The 24,062-nt window shown below is 41.1% G+C and overlaps 1 protein-coding gene across 1 annotated transcript in view; it reads left to right on the top strand.

Annotated features, from left to right (window-relative positions):
• SLC17A8 (solute carrier family 17 member 8) overlaps nucleotides 1–24,062 on the top strand; it is a 52,008-nt gene that overhangs the window by 19,604 nt on the left and 8,342 nt on the right. The window contains exons 3-10 of the mRNA XM_030763477.2: nucleotides 6,226–6,344; nucleotides 8,129–8,243; nucleotides 9,672–9,759; nucleotides 14,665–14,751; nucleotides 15,110–15,249; nucleotides 15,382–15,531; nucleotides 16,511–16,643; nucleotides 23,307–23,417. Of these exons, the coding sequence (XP_030619337.1) occupies nucleotides 6,226–6,344; nucleotides 8,129–8,243; nucleotides 9,672–9,759; nucleotides 14,665–14,751; nucleotides 15,110–15,249; nucleotides 15,382–15,531; nucleotides 16,511–16,643; nucleotides 23,307–23,417 (943 nt within the window). The remainder of the gene's footprint in view (nucleotides 1–6,225; nucleotides 6,345–8,128; nucleotides 8,244–9,671; nucleotides 9,760–14,664; nucleotides 14,752–15,109; nucleotides 15,250–15,381; nucleotides 15,532–16,510; nucleotides 16,644–23,306; nucleotides 23,418–24,062) is intronic.

Consider the following 24,062-nt stretch of genomic DNA (forward strand, 5'->3'; position numbering starts at 1 on the left):
GAAATTATGGGAAAATAAAATGAAAATGTATGCCCAGTGGATACCCAACATATATGTGTTTCATTGTATTGAACACACACACAGGAGTGACGCATGTGGAAATCCATCTGTTTGCAGAGAGACATCTAATAGTTCTCTGGTCCCTGCGCATATTTGGGGAAACATTTATTTGTTTATTTATTTTAAAATTTTATTTATTTAATTTATTTTTGGCTGTGTTGGGTCTTCGTTGCTGCGTGCGGGCTTTCTCTAGTTGCGGCGAGCGGGGGCTACTCTTCGTTGTGGTGTGCAGGCTTCTCATTGCGGTGGCTTCTCTTGTTGCAGAGCACAGTCTCTAGGCGCATGGGCTTCAGTAGTGTGGCACACAGGCTCAGTAGTTGTGGCTCACAGGCTCAGTAGTTGTGGCTCGCGGGCTCTAGAGCGCACGCTCAGTAGTTGCAGTGCATGTGCTTAGCTGCTCTGCAGCATGTGGGATCTTCCCGGACCAGGGCTTGAACCTGTGTCCCCTGCATTGGTAGGCAGATTCTTAACCACTGCCCCACCAGGGGAGCCCTGGGGAAATATTTAGATCAGAATTTTCCAAACTGGTGTCTGGAAATCATTGTTCTGTAGGCTGTGCTGTGAAGAAGGTGTCTTGTGAACTGGGAGCCTTTACTGTGTTGTGTCCTATGAGAATCTCCAAGAGGGAGCTGTGGTGTGCATTGTTTCCTGGACTTGATTGCAGAATGCTTTCTTTCATGCCGCATCTGTTTCTTGACAGAAACTGTTCCAGCATTACGTGGAACAGTTTCTGTCAAGCACTGGTTTGGGAAAATTTGATTTCAGTTCATTAAAAAGAAGTCTTTAGTTAGCCGGCAGGTTTTTTGTTTATTGTTTTTTTCCCTTTTTCTTTTTAGCTAAGAGATTATTCTGCCAGAAGAAAAGGGTACCATGGAGATTCTTCTAACCATTCTCTTTTTGATGCCACAGCTGAATCTGTTTTAAAAGGATATCCTGGTTGTTTATTTTGAGGCGGGGAGGGAGGGCCGTAGAGGTGTGAGGGGGCATGTCATGCATTTTAAAAATAAAGAATGATGTATATTAGTGAGGTTGCAGATGTGTATCACATGCATTCTGGCAGGCTTTTGTGAGCAAGGGCAGCTAATTAAACTCGTCTGCTGAGGCCCGGATCAAAATGATATGCTGGTTTGCAGTTGTTTGTTGCCTGAAAAGATAGGCCTAGGTCAACAGAATTTGCTTGGAGGTATATGGAAAAGACATTTCAATAAACTTAAGGAACAATGCTGTGCGTGCTCTCTAGTTTCTATGGTTTTGCCCTCTGGAGTCTCAGAGAAACTGATTAAGATCTAAAATACGCTTTACATCATTTTCCCTGGCCTTATAACTAGGAGTTTAGTAGCATTTCAGAAGTTCCAATTTATAGCAGACCATTTCTCTCTTATCCAAATAGAACAAAGCTTAGAAATCATCTGTGCATGTTCAACCCGAGGACAAAGATTTCACTAAGTATATGACAAAAGGCTCTCAATGGCTGGTATATTTGTTTGGTTGGTTTCATGGGAGAAAAACTAGATATTTTGCACTGAGATATTTTAAAATCTTTGTTTTCAGCAGAGGGAGAGAAGTAAGCAGTGTGAATTGGTAGGTCTTGCAAATAAATGGCATATATTCTATTAGTGGTATAAAGGGTAGTTTTAGTTGATGTGTGAGTAATCATTTTTAGTTTAATAATTATGAGTTTTAAAACACGTGAATCACTTAGAACAGTGTCTGGCATGTGGTGAGCAATAAATGACTAAAGTGTGAGCAACTTTGAGATTGGTTCCCATTACCCTCAGGAAAAACCCAAACTCCTTCTCATGAATCATGAGCCCTGTAGGGTTAAGAAGAATTGGGCTTTGGAATTGGCCAGGCGTGGTTTCACACTTGACTCTGTTGTTTATTAGCTCTGGGACCTTGAGCAAGCTGCCCTTCTGTCTTGGTCAGGGATTGCTGGTTGCAAAGAATAGAATCGCAGGGAAACCAGCTGAAGTTAAGAAGGAAATTACAGTGGGGCTATAGGGGATCTCACGAAAGTGAAGGGCAGAAAGCAAATCTGCTGTGTATGTTTGTGCAGTCTGCACCCTGGACAGGGGAGCCCAGCCTGAGGTGGGACTAAAATCCAGGCTGTACCCTACTGTGGGGAGGAAAAGGAGCCAGGAAGGGCAGAGTGGAGCTGGACCTCATGGGAACTAGGAAATCCTTAGCTTAGTCTCCAACTTGCTTGCTGTGCAGTGTCTTGCATCTGCTTCTCTCTGAGTCTGCTCCATTCTCCCAGGTCTCTCCATGGACTGTTGTTTTTGTTTTTTCCTTTTCCTTTTTAAAAAAATATTTATTTATTTATTTTTGGCTGTGTCGGGTCTTAGTTGCTGCACACAGGCTCTTTGTTGCGGCGCACGGGCTTCTCTCTAGTTGCCACGTGGGTTACCGAGCACGTGGGCTCAGTAGTTGCGTTGCATGGACTTAGTTACCCCATGGCACGTGGGATCTCAGTTCCCCGACCAGGGATCGAACCCGTGCCCCCTGCATTGGAAGGCGGATTCTTAACCACTGGACCACCAGGGGAGTTCTTTTTTTTTCTTTTTCCATGGCTTCTCACTGCCCTCCAAAGCTGAAGTTCTTTGAGCCGTTGCCTTTCTGGGGAGCTGACTTACTTGGCCCTGACTCCAGTGGGACTTGTTTCAATTCAAGTGTTCAGTATTGTCTAACTAGAATCTCTGGGTTCAGATTAGAGAGAGAGAGAGAGACAGGTGGGCTGAGTCCATCCCATGCCTTGGCTCCCTCTACTCAGGTGTCCAGTCACAGGGGAGAGGCCCATGGCTCTGGGGGAGGAAGAGAATCCTCTTAGAAGGAAACATGTGTAGGGAGCCAGGAACTGGCATTTCTAGCAATTCTTTGCTAATCCTAATTGCCTTATTGTGAAATGGGAATAAAAGGCCTGCTTTACAGATCAAATGAGATAATCTGGCAGCAATATATTAAATACCTATATTACTTTCCTAAGGCTGCTGTAACAAATTACCACAAACATGGTGGCTTAAAACAATAGGAACTTAGTCTCTCATATCCGGGGAGACCAGAAGTCCGAATCAGTGTCAGCAGGTCCACACTTCCTCCAAAGGCTCTAGGGGAGGATCCTTCCTTGCTTTTTCCAGCTTCTGGTGGCTCCAGGCGTTCCTTGGCTTGTGGCAGCATCACTCCAATCTCTGCTTCCGTCTTCACATGGCCTTCTTCCTGTGTACCTTCTCTTATGTCTCAAATCTCCCCCTGCCTTTTTCTTACAAGGACACATCATTGGATTTAGGGCCCAGCTAGATGATCCAGGAAAACTCATCTCAAGATCCTTGACTTTATCACATCAGCAAAACCCTTTTCTCGAATAAGGCAGCATTCATAGATTCTGGGGATTTTGTGCATATATCGTTTGGGGCCCTTTTTTTCAGCCTAACACAGTACCTGACACAGTGCTTGGCTTATGATAATAGTTCAGACATGAGGCCATTATGACTGTAATGGGCTCAAGAGATAATGAAAGTCAGTTCTCAGCAGGCACAAGTGCTCTTCTTCAGGTATCATTTCTCAAATGGACAGAAGCACCATCTCGTCAGAGAGAAAGACATGAGCAAGGGACCAGGTGATTGACAATTAGCTGCTGGTTGAAGTGGAGCCCTCTGTCTTGGATCCTTGGATTCTTGGGGCATTCTGTGACTCAAGGCAAAGAAGACCAGTCTCTACTTCTCAGTGAGAAAGTCAAGTCTCCGCAGCAATGGAAAGAATACAGTTTTTTTGGGTCAAGTAGGTAAGAGGGCTTGGTCTTGGCTGTCTTTATAACTGCTGGTATGACCTGGGGCAAGTAAATTAATCTCTCTAAGCCTCAATTTCCTCTTCTATAAAAAATGAGATAATAATAGTTACCTCTACCTGTTGTAAGGATTAGAAGAAGAAAGACATGGAAAGTGACTTAAAATCAGGTCCCTCTTCACTCAGTGCTTCCCTCTGTCTTTGAGTAAAAGCCAAGGTCCTTATGATGAGTTAAAGGGCCGTTCAACATTTGAACCTCTCTTATTTTAATGCCTATTATCCTCTTCCTCACGTTTACCCTCTAGCTCTACTGACATCTTGCCATCCCTCTAACACACAAGACGCATCCTTACCTCAGGACCTTTGCACTTGCTATTTCTCTGCCTGGAAAGCTTTCTTTTCAGATAATTAACAGCATGCCTTGCTCCCTTTCTTCCTTTAGGACTTTACTCAACAATCATCTCCTCACTGAAGCCTTTCCTGGCCACTCTATCTAAAATTTCACCCTACTTCATTCCTACACAACATTTCTGTCCCCCTCTCTGCTTTATTTTTTTCTTCTTATCACTGATAACCATCTAACACAGTATGCACTTGTATACTTTCTGCCATCCCCACTGGCATCTTTGTGAAAGTAGCAATTGCTGTCATTGTTCACTGCTGTATCCCCAGTGCCTAGAGCAATGTGTGGCATGAAGTAGCATGAAATAAAAATTTGGTAAGCTGGTTTGAATGAATGACTGTTAGTCCCATTTTACTCTTGAGCTTCAACTTCCTAATCTGCAAAGTGGGAACTACAGTACAGAGCACAGGCCGACGTTACCTGGACTGTGATCTCCTCAAGGCAAAGGCAATACTTGCGTGAGTTTGTATTTATACTGCCTATCACCTGACCTGGCACACAGGAGGCATGAGGTACATGTTGAATAAATGAGCAAATTATTATACAACAATTTGTGGGAAAATAAACTGTGATGAAAATTTATGAGATGTTGGGTACATCCCTGGTGGTCCAGTGGTTAAGACTCCGCACTCCCAATGCAGGGGGCCTGGGTTCGATCCCCGGTCGGGGAACTAGATCCCGCATGCATGCCGCAACTAAGTGTTTGCATGCTGCAACTAAGAAGTCCGCATACTGCAACTAAGAGGCCTGCAGGCTGCAACTAAGATCCTGCATGCTGCAACGAAGACCCAGTGCAGCCTAACTAAATAAATATTTTTTTAAAAAAGAAAATTTATGAGATGTAGTATGTTGATAATTAAGAACCCTTACTCCATAATAGGAACATCTTGCATTTTGATATCAATGCTTTACAAAGCCATTCGTTTATTCATTCATTTGGCAAATCTTTACTTGCCCCTTCTACATTACAGGCATTTGTTTCAGGTACTAAGGCTATAAAATCAAAATGACATGGCTGCCACCTTAGAGTTACTCGCCACCCCATGTGGGAAGTGGACACGTGAATGGCAAGTTTGAGAACAGTGTGAGTGCCATGGCTGCAAGAACAGAGGTCTGTGGACCAAGCCTAGGAAAATGACCACTTCAGTTCAGGGCAGTTGAGGCGCTTCCTCAGAGGAGGGATATTTGTAGGGAGCCTGAAAAGGATGAGTTACTATGCCTGGGGAAGAAAGTGAGGAAAGGCTCTCTAACCCTCAAGAATCACATTTTCAGTGACCCCAGAGTTGTGGAAGAGTGTTTTGTTGTCATCATCATAACAGCAATAATGGCTGCTAACACTTATTGAGACAATGTGTTAAATGCAAAATCTCTAAGCAGAGGGATAACCTACTAGAAATATTTATGGTGTTTATCCCCACACATACTATAGGGAGGTAGAATAGGTTTTATTATCCTCATTATGAAACGAGAGACTTAAGGCTCTCATTCCCTTTGTGCTGTCACTAGACTGGTATCTGAATAACCTAGTAAATAACCTAATAAACCTAGAACTTATTTTTTGTTTTCTTTGCAAGTTGTTTTATTTTCTTTCGAGCACTCATCATTATTCTGTGTGTGTGTATATATATATATATATATATATATACACACACACATATATGTATATATATAATATATACACATACATGTATATATGTACACACATATACATATATATATGAACATATACATGTATATCTATATTTTTCTTTTTTTTAATTTGTACATAATCTCTCCTTTCTATCACTAGAACCTGAGGTCAGTGACAGCCAGGACTTTGTTTTGTCCTATATCCCAAGCACACAAGAGGCCCTCCATAAAATATTCTTTGAATAAAGGAGGGAAGGAAAGACCTCATGGGGTTATTGTGTAGGATGATCAGTGAATAATTATGGTCAAGTGTTTTCTTCCAAACACAACTGTGTCTGATTTCTCATTTCCAGACAGCACAATTTAACTGGGATCCAGAGACGGTGGGCCTTATCCATGGATCTTTTTTCTGGGGCTATATTGTGACACAAATTCCAGGTGGTTTCATTTCAAATAAGTTTGCTGCTAACAGGTAAGATAAATTGATATAACATGAGTGCTGCACAGACCATAATATGGCTTTGTACTCTTATAAAATCTGCATAATTGGCTCTCAATTTAGGGGTACAGAATGAAAGCTAGAAGCCGTTCCTAAAGATGTGATTCACAGACATTGATCTTATATGATCCTGTTCTTAAGAGTCTCTTTTTGTTTACTTTTTTGTCTAATCTAATCTATCTTGCAATTCTTTAAATGATTATGTAATAAAAAGATCAATTGCAACCAAGTCAGGAGAAACAGTTCCTGGACCATAAGTAACTCACTTGGTGACCTCTACTGGGTTCCTTTTTTCTCTGGGCCTCAGTTTCTTCATCTGTGAAATGAAATGGATTAGATCGTGTTTGAGTTGCCTTTGACCAATGACATTCTGTGATCCTCTATACTATGTTAATATCGTCCTGTTCCATACAGGTTTTGTCTTGTGAGTAGGAGGGGCTAGTCTCTAGATTGCAAGATGTCTTTAATGCCCTTGAGATTCTATGGTAGGTGTTTGAGCAATTAAAAGTGGGTCCAAGACAAAATGAGCTGCTTCAAGGAGTAGTAAGTTCTCTGTCACTAAAGGTATTCAAGCAGAAACGATGGCCACTTGGGGGAGATGTAGTATGTATATGTACCAGAAAAGGAGTGTACTAATTATTTCCAAGTCTCTTCTAATTGTAATTGACTTTACATATGTGGATTTTGTGAAGTGTATACTTTATAAAGCAGTGTTTTTCAAACTCTAAAACAGAACTCATTAGATGGTAATAAAATCAATAGTGATTTACCAATGACCATTTTCTAAAAAAAGGAGGGAGAAATAGAAGAAAAGGTAATCAAATAGAATAGAAAATATCTTAGCTCATTGCACATTTAAGTATTGGTTTTTGAAACTTGTTTCAGTTACATTTGTGTGTATCAGTGTGTTGAGTTGCGATATAAAATATGGGTTTTATGGGTCAAGGACAGAAAAGTTTGAAAGTCATCTTGTATAAGCATGACTCATATTTACTTATGTTCTTGTGTAGTTTGTGTCCTTTATTGTCACTTACCTGTTGCATTCTTCTTAAAAAGTGTTAAAATATTAGTTATTATGGTCTCTGGGGTTACTACTTACACTTCTGCCGTAAGAAGAAATAGCATATAAAATGATTTCGCAGCATGTAAAAAGGGCTGAAGCATCACTAACACGTGTGAGAAAGGAAGAAAATGCTGCTGGCTCTCTTTTCCCAGGACACTCCTGTCCAGGCAGGGAGGAGAAGGCACACGGCACTTGGCAGAGAGTTGGGGGCTAAGACAAGGTACACAGCCTGTCTTGTGCTTGGGTGGTCCCAGGACACAGCATGCTTCTCAGATAGTCAGTATCCCCATCTGGTAAAGTGAGAGCAGAATTGGGAAGCAGGAGACACAACCCAAATGTGCAGAAGTCGTGAGGTAATGGTCAGAATGGATCAGTTGGGTAGAACCAAGAAGAATGGTGGGCCTCCAGCAAGCTTACCTCATGCTGGTCAATCTCCAGCTTCAGGATCTCATCTAGGCAGGACATCCCTGTACTGCCCAAAACCTTCCCATGATTGGTCCAGGGACTGGACCTTGGGAATCAAAGCGGCCCAACAGTCTAGCTTGGAACACACCAGATCCTAACACATCTATTTCTCTTTCCATTAATTTCTATAGTGATCTTCCATAAACTGTTAGGTTTGTTCCCGATGTTTAACTAACATGCCACATCCATCAGTGGGCCTGCCCAATAACACAGTGTTTTGGTCCCTCAGGGTCTTTGGAGCTGCCATCTTCTTAACATCGACCTTGAACATGTTCATTCCTTCTGCAGCCAGAGTACATTACGGATGTGTCATGTGTGTCCGAATTTTGCAAGGTCTAGTGGAGGTAGGAGATTCTTAACACATTTTGATACCGCTGGAGACAACATGGTCCTTTAGAAATTTCAGCTTTTGAGGAAAACCTCCTTTACTCAGTTTTCCTATCTTCCACCTTGTCCTGCTATCTGAACTCTCTGGTTGTGATTACAATTATGAATACTTTAATTAAACTGCCTTGTATGATTCCAAATTTATACCCAATAAAGGACCATTTCATAGAGGGCAGAATTTCAGATGAGCCAGGAGTGATCTTAGAGATAATCCACCCCCCTTTCATTTAATAAAATTTGAAACTGAAAGACCCAAACTTACAGTTCACATAGCAAGGGCTCTTTCCACTAAAACAGTTTAAATGGACTTATTAATAAATCTGTAAATTTCCAAGGGTGTAGTCTTACACAGAGATTTAACTTGATGAAGGAGGTAGAATAATATAGAGCCAGAAAGTAAATATTTTGCACTGTGCTGGCCATACTATGGTCTGTTACAATGACTCAACTCTGCCATTGTAATGCAAAAGCAGCCAGAGACAATATGTAAACATGTGGGCATGGCTACTTTCCAGTAAAACTTTTTGGACACTGATATTTGCATTTCATATGATTATCACATGCCAGGAAATATTCTTCTTCTTCCAGTTTTTTTTTCTGCCCACTTAAAAATGTAAAAGCCATCTTTACTTGAGGGCTGAACAAAAATAGATGGTGGGGCCATATCAGGCTATAGTTTGCCAATACCTGATGTAGAGAAATGTTTCCCGAACTCAGTCATTCACCTCTAACCTTTGTCACTTTTGTCACATCCACACTACGATTTATACTATTATTTGCCTATAGTTTTTCTCTAGATCAATTCACTTCAAAACAAAACAAAACAAAATAAAAGAACCTATCATAAGCAACAATATCTTTGATATCATGGGCTTGATGTACTAGTTATATTTTATTTCTAAAGCATGTTATAATATATATGTAGCAATTATAATAAAAAATGTAGGTTATTGTAGCACCTTAAATCCAACTTTAATCCCACTAGAGGGGCATATACCACACTTCAGAAAATACTGACATGGTAGAAGGAACATGATATTAGCAGCCATGAAGATTAGAATCTAATCACTTAATGGCTCTGAGCCTCAAGTTCTGTATCTTGAAAATGACAGGATGGACCGGCTGGTTGTGGAAATCCCTTTCTACACTGATATTCTATAATAATATGAAATATAAAGACTCCTTCTCTATTCCCCACCATGCTTACGTTTGAACTAGTATTTGAATTTCAGCATCTGTGCCATGAGCCAAAATAGCTGACACATGTCATTTAGTATCTGTAAATTAGGCTTTGAATTGTAGTGTTAAAGAAGCAAAAACTGTGTTTTAAACACAAAAAGAAACTGGAATCGGATCAAATAATCTATTTTCAACTGTTTTGCCAGGGTGTGACCTACCCAGCCTGCCATGGGATGTGGAGTAAGTGGGCACCGCCTTTGGAGAGAAGCCGACTGGCCACAACTTCTTTTTGCGGTAAGTGTATTAGAACCGTAACAAGTTTCATTTAGGAATGCTTTGGCTTCAAGTGAAGACCCTACTAAATAGAATTTATTTTTTTCACATAACAGAAGTCCAAAGGTAAATCGTTGCTAATATTGATCCTGCTGCTTCATGATCTATCCAGGGACTACGCACATTCGGACTTTTTACTCCACTATCCTCAGAGTGATAACTTTTTACATTCATGCATGCTCCTCATGTTCACAAAATGGCTGTCACAGCTCCAGGTATCAAGTCCACATTAAAGGCAGAAAGAAGTTGGGGTAGGTGTCCTAACCATGTCTGTTCCTTTCACTAGGAAAGCAAAAGCTTTCCCCAAACTCCCTAGCAGGCTTCCATTTATATTTCCTTGGTTCTAATTGTGTCATATACTTTACTAACTGCAGAGGAGGCTAGGAAAGCAAGTGCCTAGTTTTTCTAGCATCTTTAATAGACAAAGGTGAGAAAGAAGGGGTTGGAGGTGGTTGTAGGATTAGCCAACAAATGATATTTTCCAAAGTTGAAAACAGAAGATATATCAATAGAATCATCAAGGCCCCCACTCCTTTTCACAAATTAAGAAATTAAAACTAAAGTTTGAAGTTTAGTTTCATTGAACTGAAACGAAAGTCCAATGACTTGCCCAAGGTCACACAGCTACTAAGTTAAGGAGCTGGATCTAGACCACCTGGTTCTCGATTCAGAACTTTCCTCACTACACACTACTATGTACACATTGTCATAGAAGCTGTTTAATCAATTTTCGCCATTATCTTCCAGATAAAAATGAAGTGGACACCATCCATCTTACCTGAAAGTAAATTAATGGCTCTTAAGTAGTGATGTGACTTAAATTCCAGGGTCTCCAAACTTCACCTTGCTAAGGTTGCCTCATTTGAAGCCATGTCTTTGGGACTGGCCCCTCTACGAATCTCTGAGAGTAATCAATGTTCAGAAGAGTCTACTAGGCATTGATTAACATTTGAACAAGAACAGCACATGTTGCCACCAATATTTTCAAATATTTTTTATGGGAGAAGGGGCCAAGGAAGACAAAAGTGCCTTAGGCCACGAAAGTCACAACGGGCCCACGTAGAATTAGGATCAGAATTTAGTTCTGCTTAGTTTTTCAGGCTAGCATGTCTTTCCTAACCGTAGCTAATGTGTATTTCTTAGCTAAAGAGGAAGCTTTATTTCTCTGAATATCTTTATTTATTTCTCCCTCTGTCTCTCTCTCTTTACCTCCTTAAGTAGTAGTAGTAGTAGTAATAAAGTGTCCCAGGGAATCTGGTGTGAAATATCCACCCAAAGTGTCTATTTTGTGCCTAGTTTGGAAATGCATGCACAGCAGAGATGTCTTTACTTCTTTAGCCTCTCTCATCCTTAGAAACTATTTCTGTCCTCTTGTTTGAAGTTCAAGATCATCTCTACCTCCACTACTGATCTTATACCACCTCTAGAAGAATATGATTCTGCCCCAGCTGACCTTGACCTATTGATATTGTCTTTTTAAATTTATTTATTTATTTTATTTTTGGCTGCATTGGGTCTTCATTGCTGCGCACAGGCTTTCTCTAGTTGCGGTGAGCTGGGACTACTCTTCTTTGTGGTGCGTGGGCTTCTCATTGCGGTGGCTTCTCTTGTTGCAGAGCACAGGCTCTAGGTGCACAGGCTTCAGTAGTTGTGGCATGCAGGCTTCAGTGGTTGTGGCTTGTGGGATCTCGAGCGCAGGCTCAGTAGTTGTGGCTCGCGGGCTTCGTTGCTCTGCGGCATGTGGGATCTTCCTGGACCAGGGCTTGAACCCGTGTCCCCTGCATTGGCAGGCGGATTCTTAACTACTGTGCCACCAGGGAAGTCCCCTGATATTGTCTTTGGATGATTTATTTGTAAGTCTTTTCATTTTGATTTGCCAGCAAAACAGGAATAACTGGCAGCTACTGCTCATTCTTAGTGTCTTTATAGACCTAAAAGGGCTAATTAAAGAAATGATTTGACTCTCAAGGAAAGTTACCTGATCAAGGTCACAGGCTTTATTACATTTCCCAGCTAAGGTGTGGCCTTGGTTTCAAAGAACAGCCAAGGGAAAATGTCATTAGAAGTAAACCCAGGCTTAGGGATAATTGATTCTTACACTTCAAAAATATTGGAGTTGGAAGGGTCTTTAGAAAACATCTAGTCACATCCATTGTTTTATATTTTTAATTAATTTTAATTTTTTTAGAAGTAAAACTGGTTTTATTCAAAGACATAGATTTTTGTTTTTGGTTTTTTCCCCTACTTTTATTGAGTTGTAAGAGACATGCAGACTACATAATTTTAAGGTGTTCATCATAATGATTCGACTTACATGCATCATGAAATGTTTGCCCCCATAGGTTTAGTGAATGTCCATCCTCTCATACAGATACAACATCAAAGAAATAGGAAAAACATTTTTTTTCCTTGTGATGAGAACTCAGGATTTACTCTCTTAACTTTCTTTGACAACATACAGCAGTGTCAATTATCTTTATCATGTTGTATGTTACATCCCAAGGACTTATTTATCTTATACCTGGAAATTTGTACCTTTTGACTGCCTTCATCTAATTTCCCATCTCCCCACCCCTGCCTCTGATAGCCACAAATCTGATTTCTTTTTCTACCTCCATTATTTTATAGTGGAGGCTCAGGGAGGGAAAAAAAGATATAAATTCACATGGAGAGTGAGGACAGAACTGGGGACTCTCCCATCCCCTGTTCAGCCACTCCCCTCTCTCCACGCCAAGCAACAAGTATCAGAGGGCCTCCTCTGTCCTCCCTGGTGACCACACAGAGGCATCAAGGTGCAGTGAGGGCAATATGGGTGGAGAGCCCTGTTGGGGTGTGCTCAGGGTGTGATAGGAGATTACATTTAGCCATGTCTGGAAGGATGAGGAAGAGTTCATCTAAAAGACAGGGAAGGGCTTCCCTGGTGGCGCAGTGGTTGAGTGGTTGAGAGTCCGCCTGCCGATGCAGGGGACGCGGGTTCGTGCCCCGGTCCGGGAAGATACCACGTGTCGCCAAGCGGCTGGGCCCGTGAGCCATGGCCGCTGAGCCTGCGCGTCCGGAGCCTGTGCTCCGCAACGGGAGAGGCCACAACAGTGAGAGGCCCGCGTAAGCAAAAATAAATAAATAAAGACAGGGAAGGACAATTTCAAGCTGTAAAATTTCCTCAGTGAATGAATGTTTCTTACTGTGAGGAATTATTGGGTGTGGTTGAGCGGAAGAAGCAGGACTGAATTATTAAGTAGTTAAGGTTAAAGGCTTTGGATTCCTGCAGACCTGGGGTCCTATCACTCACACCTATGTGACCTCAGGAAATCTACCTCCCCTCCCCTCCCCTTCTTGTAAAATTGGGATGACACTGGTACCAATGTTACCAGGTTGAAAAAAGGGTTAAATAAAATCAGGGGTCCAGAATACTCAGCACAGTACTAGAGAGCACACAGAAAGCACCCAGTGGAGCTTATAGATTGTTATCCCCCGACCCTCCCTGTTTGCATCATCTAAGCTGGAGGCCCCACACCCCCACTCCCAGGGTATTTGGTCCAGGAAAGAAGACCACCTTCTCCACACCCACAGAGGAATTAGGCCTGCAGCTCGTCTTTCTAATGATACGTCCTGGAATGCTTGCCTTATTGGTTTGAGGAAGTCTGAGGTTAAAAAAAAAAAAAGTGCTCCGTCATTCTGTACCTGACAGTAGCAGTAATAGTTGGTGTTTATGCAGCACTAATTAGAGCATCTTCATCTAATAATTTATTTGCTCCTCAAAACAACCCTGTGAGATAGAGATTTCACTTCCATCTTCTACCTAATGAAAATGATTTGGAGAGACTGAGAGACTTCTTCAGGTATTAAGATGTTCAGATTTGGGATTCCAGGTCAGGCCTTTCATAACCAGTCGGGCCCAGCTTGGAAAGATGGGATTTAATCTCTTTCTCTGGAAGATCCCCGAGCTCCCATTTCCTGAAGGTTTTTCTTAGCATTGGATTCTGGGATATAGAATTTCCTTTTGTGGCTCACTTTTTCTGAAGCAAGAATTTTTTTTCATTCATACCCAGAGGGAATTTCAGATAGTAATTTTTTTTGATTTAGTTAATATTTATTGGGAGTTTGCAGGGCTCACGTTTCTCCAGCAGGTATCATGGAACTGCAGGAGGTAGTGGAGGTGAGGTCACTGCCTCTAGCCCTCACTATCTTGTCTAGACAAGACAAACACCCACATATAGGTAAGTATTTACAAGGTTAGGTATTTACAAAGTAAGAAACTAAAAAATGTACATATTTAGGAGGTGGATGGAGGCAGAAGCCATCCTGGTCATCCTGCCACCCTGAAATTTAACTGTTTCCTGGTATTAAAAAAAAAAAAAATCGAGACTCTAAAAGCATGATCCTTTCATAGTTTGAAGTCCCTCTTTTAAAGACCTAGGTGAATTATATCTCAATAAAGCTGGAAGAAAAAAAATTTTTAATAAATAAAGACCATGGTGATAATCCTTCTGCTCTGTGAGCCCTGAGAGGTAGATACATACGTTCCTTCACTTTCTGTCTTCTGCACCCAATATTGTGCCTGGTTGAATTTTTCAGAATCCTCTTAGATTTTTCTCATCTTTTCATTCCATTCTCTTGTAATTCCAAATCACGGTGCCTGAGCCATCTTTGTCTGATCCCTCCATGGTGTCTGGAGGAAGTTAAAGGGCATCCTGGTGAACTTTCTCTCGTGGAAGCCCTGTTTTGGGCACAGTGGGAGTTTGCCTACTCCTCCTCGTGACTCCTGCACAGTTTGATTCATCCTCAGTTCGACCACATGAACTCTAAATGGTTTGAAAGGGCTTGCATGACGACTGGTAAGTTTCCCTCAACCTTTTCCCGTTCTAGGTTCCTACGCGGGGGCAGTGATTGCCATGCCGCTGGCCGGCGTGTTGGTACAGTACATGGGATGGGCCTCTGTCTTTTATATTTATGGTGAGTGATTTGATTTCACGAGTTCCCTTGGGTGACTCATAGAGGTGGTATTTTACTGTCTAATGGGGTTGGCTAAGAGTTTTCTGTATGAAAATAGAGATTACTAAGACAAGTTTATCGTATAAATGGAATACTTGTCTAGCGATGATTCATTTAATGTTTATATGAAAGTTGAATTTAATGAGCAGAACATTATCTTTCTTTAAATACCAGTTAATAATAACAACAACGGAAAAATAAACCAAACACTTTCTCCTAGCTGAATATAGAGCCGTTTGAGAATACTTTGAAATTTGACAGATTTAGAGATGGAAGAAAATGAGACTGTATCATCAAGCCTTTTGTTTTTCAACTGCAGGTATATTTGGGATTATCTGGTACATGTTTTGGCTGTTGCAGGCCTATGAGTGTCCAGCAGTTCACCCAACAATATCCCATGAGGAAAGGACCTATATAGAGACAAGTATAGGAGAAGGAGCCAACTTGGTTAGCCTCAGTGTAAGTAGAGCCAGATGGATGAAGACTTGCCTCTTTTTTATGAGTATTTCTCTCAGTGATTGTGTTATCCTCCTAAGAAAAATAATCTGTCAGTATATTCACTAAAAATCCCACTGTATTTTTACTCCCTAGAAATTTAATACACCGTGGAAAAAATTTTTTACATCGTTGCCGGTTTATGCAATCATTGTGGCAAATTTTTGCAGAAGCTGGACCTTTTACTTGCTGTTAATAAGTCAGCCTGCTTATTTTGAAGAGGTCTTTGGATTTGCAATAAGTAAGGTAAACACACAGTTGCTTCAAATGTTCTTGAACTTTAAATCTCTTGCTTCTACTGAGAAAATCTTTGCATGATAAAATAAGTAAATTGCTGATCAAAATTCATAACGGTTCTGTGACACCTAATACCCTGGAGGTCAGACAAGTTATACATTCTATGCACGGTACACATAGCTATTTAATTTCTTCTTAGTAAGGATCAGAGCTGTATTAAGCTGCTTTTAAAGCTTTGTATTATACCTGATCTCAAAGTGTTTTTGAAGCTGACTCAAGGACTGCATATTAGGCAAGGATCAAAAGATTTAAGGGTGAGAGGTTTTTTTGGTTTTTGTTTTGTTTTTTGTTTTTCCTGTAAATTATTCAGTGAGGAGCTGTAAGAACCTTAAAGCTCATTTTGCAGATCACGGTCATAGCGATAACGGCCAGAGCTTTGTATGGTTTAGAAAGAACTTTTTCAAAGTCCCCAGCCATTGCCATTAGGTTGTCTGTGTTTCAGGGAGGAAGAATGTGAATGGTAAAACATAAACTGTCATCATAAAAGAATTAAGCCTCCTTCCCACAAGGGAAAGAACAGCAGCCTAGTAGAGGTAGATGTCTGCATGGCTACAGGTACTGTCAGAAGTGACCGTGGAAGAGCTAGCACAGCCCATAGTGGCTGCCATTGGAGAACACTCAGTCTGCGCCAAGTGTTTAACTACCATGTGCTGGGCACTCTGCTGCGTGCTGGGGCCTGTGATGAATAAAAGTCACCTCTGCCCTCAAGGAGCTTCCGATCTGATGGAGGAGACATTTGGTCTATCCTTAAAACCATTCATTCATTCATTGCTTATTTATTACAGAAGTCAGGCCTACCTTGGTCCCATATAATTAGATGATTAAATCTGATGGTGAGGGGTGCGGTGGGGATGGCGGGGGCAGGGAGTTAAGGAAGTACCTCTCTCAGAAGTAGCTAAAAATAGCTCATTGCTTCTTTTCATTCCAGGTGGGTCTCTTGTCAGCACTCCCACACATGGTTATGACAATCATTGTGCCTATTGGAGGACAATTGGCTGATCATTTAAGAAGCAGAAAAATTTTGACCACAACTGCTGTCAGAAAAATCATGAACTGTGGAGGTACTGTGGATTTCATAGGTGGCTTAAGAAGCTTTTATAGAACGAGATGAAACTGAATTGCAGACCATATTTTGGAGTTCATGTCACTGAGCAGGATCTTAAAGGCTCCTAAGTCCATCCCCCAGTTGAGTGTCCATCACACCCCTGCCTAGTGGTCATTCAGCCTGTACTTGTGCAACCTGAGATACGACAACTTGGGGATTCCCTGGCGGTTAGGACTCTGTGCTCTCACCACCAAGGGCCCGGGTTCAATCCCTGGTTGGGGAACTAAGATCCCACAAGCCACGTGGCCAAAAAAGAAGAAGAAAAAGAAAAGAAATATTTTAAAAAAGAGAGAGATATGACAACTTATTTGATACATCAATATACACTGGCAACTGCAGAAATGCTTCTTTCATCTACTCTTAAGCCAAAGCAACATGATTTCCTGGTATCTATCTTTTTATTTTTTATCTTTCCCATATATCCTTCCACATATATAATCCTTTGCTTTTATAGTTTATTCCCTTATCTCCCCCTTCCCTTTCTACATATATACATGTTTTGGTAAGAAACATAAAAAAAGTATTTTCTCTGAATAGTTTTCTTTTTTCCCAACATATGCTTGTGCATGGGGTGTACACACACACACACACACACACACACACACATACACACACACCGTCCTTTTCCTTGTGTTAATTAGTTCCTGTTTCATGTTTTGATTTTGCAAAGATAAAATACAAGTTGGGCCATTTTCCAAAAGAGGTAGGTAAAAGTAACACGAACCCTTACAATGCTTATGACAGCTCACCTTTTTAAAACCCTCCACTTCCTCCTTATCTTTTTTGTTTTCCTTTTAAAATTAGCATTTAATGAACACTTTCTGTGCCAGCCACTAAGCTAAATTCTTTACACATATTATTTTATTTAATCCTCATAACCACCCTGTGGAGCAAGTGCTGTTATGTATTAAACCCAATTTACAGTGAGGAAACTGGGGTATAATAAAGTGACTTGCTCAAGTGGCAGATCCTGTGCAAGATCTCAGGTCTGTCTGAGCTCATTGCCAATGCTTACAGTCACTGCTGCTATCTCTCCAGGGGACTGGGGGTCAGGGTGGGCAGGTGGGAGGTAGAGGACAGCGCCATCTATGGGCGAAAGTTCATAACTGGGATATTAAATTGAAAAGGAGGGAATGGGGGCACTGTGACTAGATTAGATGGGTCAGGGCCCTTTAGAAGTGAAGATCCTATGGAGGGATGCAAGAGCCAGCAGGCATGATCTCATCGCACAGCATCTCAGGAATAAAGTCTGATCAGGGAGATTGGGAATAACTTGTCAGCATCTGGGCTCCCAGCAGTTTGACTGCTGGCCCCAAGCAGGGATTTGGGGGCCTACCCTTGACTTGAACTTAAAGGTTGGCAGGTATGGGCTTGCTCTCTGATGGGCAGGAGGGGAAGCTCTGCGGCACTGCATTCACGATCCTCCCCAAGGCGGCTGAGGTAGACAGAATAATTTCCTCATCAAAGATGTCTATGTCCTAATTCCCAGAACTAGTGAATGTGTTTCCCTACATAGTAAAAGGAATTTTGCAGATGTGATTAAATTAAGGATCTTGAGATGGAGAGGTTATTTTGGATTATCTGTGTGTGCTCAACATAATTGCAAGGGTCCTTATAAGAGGAGGCATGAGGGTCAGAGTCAGAGATGGAGATGTGACAGTGGAGGCAAACGTCAGAATGATGCAGCCACAAGCTAAGGAATGCAAGCAGACTCTAGAAGCTCAGAAAGTAAGAAGAGAGTTTCCCCAGAGCCTCCAAAAGGAATGCAACTCGCTGACACCCCCATTTTAGCTCTGTAGGACCCATTTCAGACTTCTGACCTCTAGCACTGTACGATAAAAAAGTTGTGCTGTCTTAAGTCACTAAGGTTGTGGTCATTTGTTATAGTAGCAATCAGAAACTTATATAGTAGTCAAAGTACCACTCCTCTAATTATCAGATTCTGTTCCAGCTGAATAGCCCTCCATACCAGGCCCTGAATATATCTTGCTGTCTCTGACTTTGCTCACGCCCTTTCCCTTTACTGTGAGCTCTGCTCACCTTCACCAATCAACTCAGTCCTTCCCACACAGCCTACTACATCAGCTCAAGTCTTTTCACTTGTGTTTTGTTAAGGCTACGTCAGCCTCCAGTGAATGCTCCTTCTGTCTATACACTTGGTTTACAACTCATCATGTACTTCCTTATTACAGCTCTTGCAGGAAAGTATTTTAGGCAGAGGGAATAGCATGTGCAACGGCCCTGAGGCAGACATGACTGTGACATGTTAGAGAACAGAAGGAAGGAAAGTCAGAATGGTCGGTGCTTGATGAGTGAGGTGGAGAGTGACATTGAGGGGATCAGAGTGCACAGCTGGGGCAAGATCACGGGAGGCCTTGTAGACAGACATACATGGAGCTTGGGTTTTACTTGAGGTGCATTGGGAAGCAAATGGAGGGTTTAAAGGAGGGAAAGGGACAAGATCTGATTTACGCTTTCAAATCGAAATAATAGAACTTAGAGTAAAAGAAGGGAAACTAGCTAAGAGGATATTTCAGTCATTCCATGGAAAGAAGATGGTGGCTGGATCTAAAGTAGTGTCAGTGGAGGTGGACACTGAAGTGGATGGATTTCTAAATTCCATGAGCCTTACTTTCTTCTTCTTTAATATCTGAATAATAGCATTTACCTCAGATGATTGTTATGATTGTAAATGAGACAACGTATGTATGCACCCAGCATGAGTTCAGCAAACAGAATGTTCTTGACATATTTTAGTGCCTTTTTCTTCTCCTGTGTTCAAGACACTGACAAAACAGAAATTTTTCAAAGGAAGCATTCAATAAGTATATGCTATTCACTCATATTTCCCATGGCCCAAAATATGCAACTTCTAAACCTAGAACTTGAAAGAAAATTCTGTGTTTAAACTCTACCTGTACAACCTCTTCTAAAGACAGATGCCTTGAAGAACCTAACAACATTTTCATAGGAATGTCTTGTTCATATTTAATTTTTCCTCAATCACCTTTGCCATTTTTTCTTCATAATTAATAGTTTAGGTGGTGGTGACAACTCTCAAATATTTTAAATCCTTGAGAGTAAATCCTTTTTTTTTCTTATTTCTTTTTTTTTTTGGCAGAAACTAGAATGCATTCATAGAATCTCCCCAGCCTCTATCCCATCTTAAAAAGAAAAAAAATCTCTTCACATGTTTATTCATGTCATTTTATATTTTGACATAGCAGAACCAGTGGGATATACATAGAAAAAATTTTTTAAAAGACCATGCTTTTCCCACCTTGCTTAAACACAGAGATGCTGCATTAGAGATAAACAGAGTTTTGTGCCATCACTGAATAAGCCAGGTTGATTTGGATACAATGAAGCACTTACATGATCTTCTAGAGAATTTTAGTTGGTTTCATATTTTCTAAGCCAAAATACAGAGGACGTTTCTCATCTGAGAAAGATCACACATTGTGTGGAGTCTGCCACCTCCTTCTTTTCTTTCCATAGACAAGAGATATTTGCTGCTAGAATCATTTAAAGCAAACAGATCACCTTAAGACATGATACTCTATTCTAGTTCATTCTGAATCAGGGCACATTTCCAAGATCCTCAAAGACAGATGTCAAATCCTTATACCTCCCTCTGTATTACATGGAAAATGTGAGTGAGGTCAAAAATTCTAGTCTGGCCGAATCAGTTGCCTGTGTGAACTTCAGGTGAGATGAAAAAATTTCTCAGGCCTTTTAATCCTTGCTCCATTTTTCTTGTCAGCTCTGGATAGGTTCACTTTCCAGGATCTCTTGATTACCCATGAAGTTCAAATTTTATCCTTCAGCTCCTGAAACGTACAGTTCTATCTTTAGCATTTTCACTGTAGATAGGAACCATTTAGGCTCTTAAATGGTTTTTCTTTCTTTGAAAGTCTACTATTTGGCAAAGGTCTTTTTTATCCTTAGAGATGAATCAGTGTATCATTTGTAGGTTTTCTTCTTCACGTGTCTTTATTCTAATTCTTTGGGGGAATTAACTTTCTGGTACCACTTTGTTGAAAGTGTTAAAGGAAGTTTCAGCCATGTGCCTTGTTGCTTAAGACATGCCACTTGTAAAACACAAAACTAGCAGTTTTTCCTTATGTATAATTTAAACTGTTGAAACAAAATTAATAACAAGTAGTAATGGTATAAAGTCCACAGTTTTTTAAAATTTTTATTTATTTATTAAAAATTAAAAAATGTTTTCATACAATTTTTAAAGGTTACTTTCCGTTTATAGTTGTTACAAAATATTGACTACTTTCCCCTTGTTGTATAATACGTCCTTGAACCTATCTTACACCCAATAGTTTGCACCTTCTACTCCCTCATCCCTACATTGCCCCTCCCTCCCCACCTACTGGTAACCACTAGTTTGTTCTCTATATGAGTGAGTCTGTAAAGCCCACAGTTTAAAAAGCACCTCTGCACCCATAATTGCATTGATCCTTTTTAGATGACCAAGTAAAACAATTATTGAGGCTTGCCCTATTTCTATGATAGTTTTGAAGAAATGGACTCAGACAGGTAAGCAAATTACCAAGGTTTACAAAAAGTGCTTTAGCTTGTGTTTTAACTTGTCTTGGTTTTCCTTTCTTTCCTTCACATTAATTCATCAAGCATTATTTATTGAGCTCCCACTACATACTCACCAGGCTCTGTGCTATATATATGGTACCTTCCCTGGATAATATCACAGTTTTGTCAGGGAGGCAGAAATACAAATGAAAAACTACAAGGCAATGTTGAAAAGCTCTATAAAATGAGTAAGAGTGAGATGTCAGCTTTACTGGTGGGTGAGCGGCAGGGTTATCAGGAAAGCTTCCTAAAGCAAGCAATATTTGAGCTGGACTTTAAAGAATAGTAAGATTTCTCCAGAAAAGAGAAGTGGTGGGAGGAGAGTACTGCAGGTGAAGGAACAGTCTGTGGAAATACATTATGGGCACAAAACAGTGCCACGATCAGGAAACAGCAGATAGATCTGTGTGACAACAGGGGGCTTTCTACGGGCTACAGGTGGTGAGCAAGGAGGTGAGGATGGCTGAAGATGAAGCTGGAACCGCAGGAGGGATTTATTATACAGCATTGTACTCTTAATACGTAACCATTGACAAGGGTTTTAAGCAAAGGGGCGACTGATCAGACTTGTGGTTTAGAGAGATAATCTAGAGAATGGATCAGAGGAAGAAGAGATGGGAAGACCAGTACAGTAAAGAGGTTATTGAAGTTGTCCAGGCGAGAGGTAGTGGTGTCCAGAACTAAGACAACGGCAGAGGAGGGGAAAGCAGAGGTCGGATTTGACAGATATTTCTGAGGCCAAACCCATGGATTCTTATCTTATGTGAAAGCTGAGGAAGAGGAAGAAGTTCAAGATGATTCTGAGATTTCTGCATTGGACTTTTGGTTACCATTTGTTGAGCCGTGCCCATGGCCGACGATCACGCTCTACACCTTATATACCCAATTTCATTTAACCTTTCAATGTTCCAAGGTTGTATTATGGGCTCCATTTGGCGGGGGAGATGAGGAATCTAAGAGGTGAGGTGACTTGTCCAAGATCACACAATTTGTGATTCTGAGATGGAATCTGAACCCAGGCCCGTCTGACAAAGTCTGGATTCTAAACACAGGGGAATAGAAGTTTAATTTAGAGAAGAAGAAAGAGTGTGGTGGTAGTTTGCTTTGTTTGTTTCAGAGTGAAAATAGGGGAACAGAGACTTGATGTGGGCCTGTTGTCTTTGAGGTAACTCAAAGGACAAATGTGTGGTGATGTCTGGAATCAGCAGACGGTCCCCAGTATGAAGCATCATTTCATTGCCTTCTACCTCCCAGGGTACTTCATGTCCCTGGAAATGGTATTCATATCATCTTTCTGTCTGCTATCGGCTGAATGTGTGTGTGTGTGTGTGTGTGTGTGTCTGTGTGTTGATGAGAAGGACCATCTTCATAATTTCCTTACTCTTTTTTATTGTGCTGGATTCACTTATTCTGAATGAAAGGAACAGAAAGTACTTTTGTCCTGCTGTATTTTCTGTGCAAATATCTCGTGGCTTTATACAGAGGCCTGAGAGCTTGGCAAACTTCTGAAAGGGAAGATTCTGCTTTACGCTTTACAAGTGGTGAGGCTCTGCTTTTTGTTTCAGATATTCACTACAGCTTTCTAGTCACCTTTGGCAATAATAATATTTTATTTTTTAATTTTATTTTTATTTCATTTTTCTGTGAGAGACCATCACTTGTGTAATCAAAGGAGAGTCACTGATGGTTTTAGTATTTAGAAATGGCAGGGGGAACTACCCATGAACAACAGATAATAAACATCCCTCATCCCACGGGCATCATCGTACCTCCTGGGACCATTCAGTGTTCAAAGTCCACCAGGAAAATGTTGGAAGGCTCACAGAACACCCGGGTAATATTAGCATCGTCAAGTAGTCAAGAAACACCCCAATAAGATTGTAGATATTGTGCCAGAATGTATGTACTAAAAACTTGGGTCCATGGAAATAAAAACAGATCCTTATCTGATAAGTTCATGAACTTGGGCTGATTGACATGAAAATGACTTTTTCCCCCCTGCTGTTTCCATTTGCAGGTTTTGGCATGGAGGCAACCTTACTCCTTGTGGTTGGCTTTTCCCATACCAAAGGGGTGGCTATCTCCTTTCTGGTGCTTGCCGTAGGATTTAGTGGTTTTGCTATTTCAGGTAAAGTGTCCTTTGGGTTTCCCAATCTTTTCCATAGATCCAGCAAGACTTGGGAGGAAGGAAGGAAAAGATATTGTAGCATCTTCCTTTGGTAGCCAAGCCATTCCCAAGGGTCAGGGCCACTGGCTAGAGACTTTCACCTAGTGGGGATGATTTTGTCAGATCACTGAGAACCAGGCTTAGGAGGCCAGTCAAGCTGGAATTGTTGATACTTTCTCCATCTTGGAAACAAACAACGTGCAGGCGCTGCCTCTGGGACATGGGCAGCGCGTGTGTTGCTGGACGAAGTGACACCTTCATACTTCAGAACCAGGTCACCCTAACTAACGGAGGCTCTCATGACCTTTTCAATCCTCACCTCCTATTGGAGAGCTGCTGATATTAACTCAAAAGTCAAACGATGTAGTCATTTGACATATAGTCATAGAATCAGAAGTTTTTAAGGGTGGAACTCTTCTTTAGATTTTTGTCTACTCCGAGGCTTTCATTTTCCAAACAAGGAAATTCAGGTCCAGGGAGGTGATGTGACTTTCTAAACAGGCGAGAGCAGGAAGTAAAAATAATAATGGTGACGATGAGAGCTAACATTGATCAGGCACAAACTCTGTGCCGGGGACTGTTCAAAGCCCACTCTGTGTATTAACC

This window comes from Delphinapterus leucas, chromosome 11 (assembly GCF_059928025.1).
Source record: "Delphinapterus leucas isolate spDelLeu-1000000601 "Yukka" chromosome 11, BTC_Dleu_Yukka2, whole genome shotgun sequence".
NCBI classification, from domain to species: domain Eukaryota; kingdom Metazoa; phylum Chordata; class Mammalia; order Artiodactyla; family Monodontidae; genus Delphinapterus; species Delphinapterus leucas.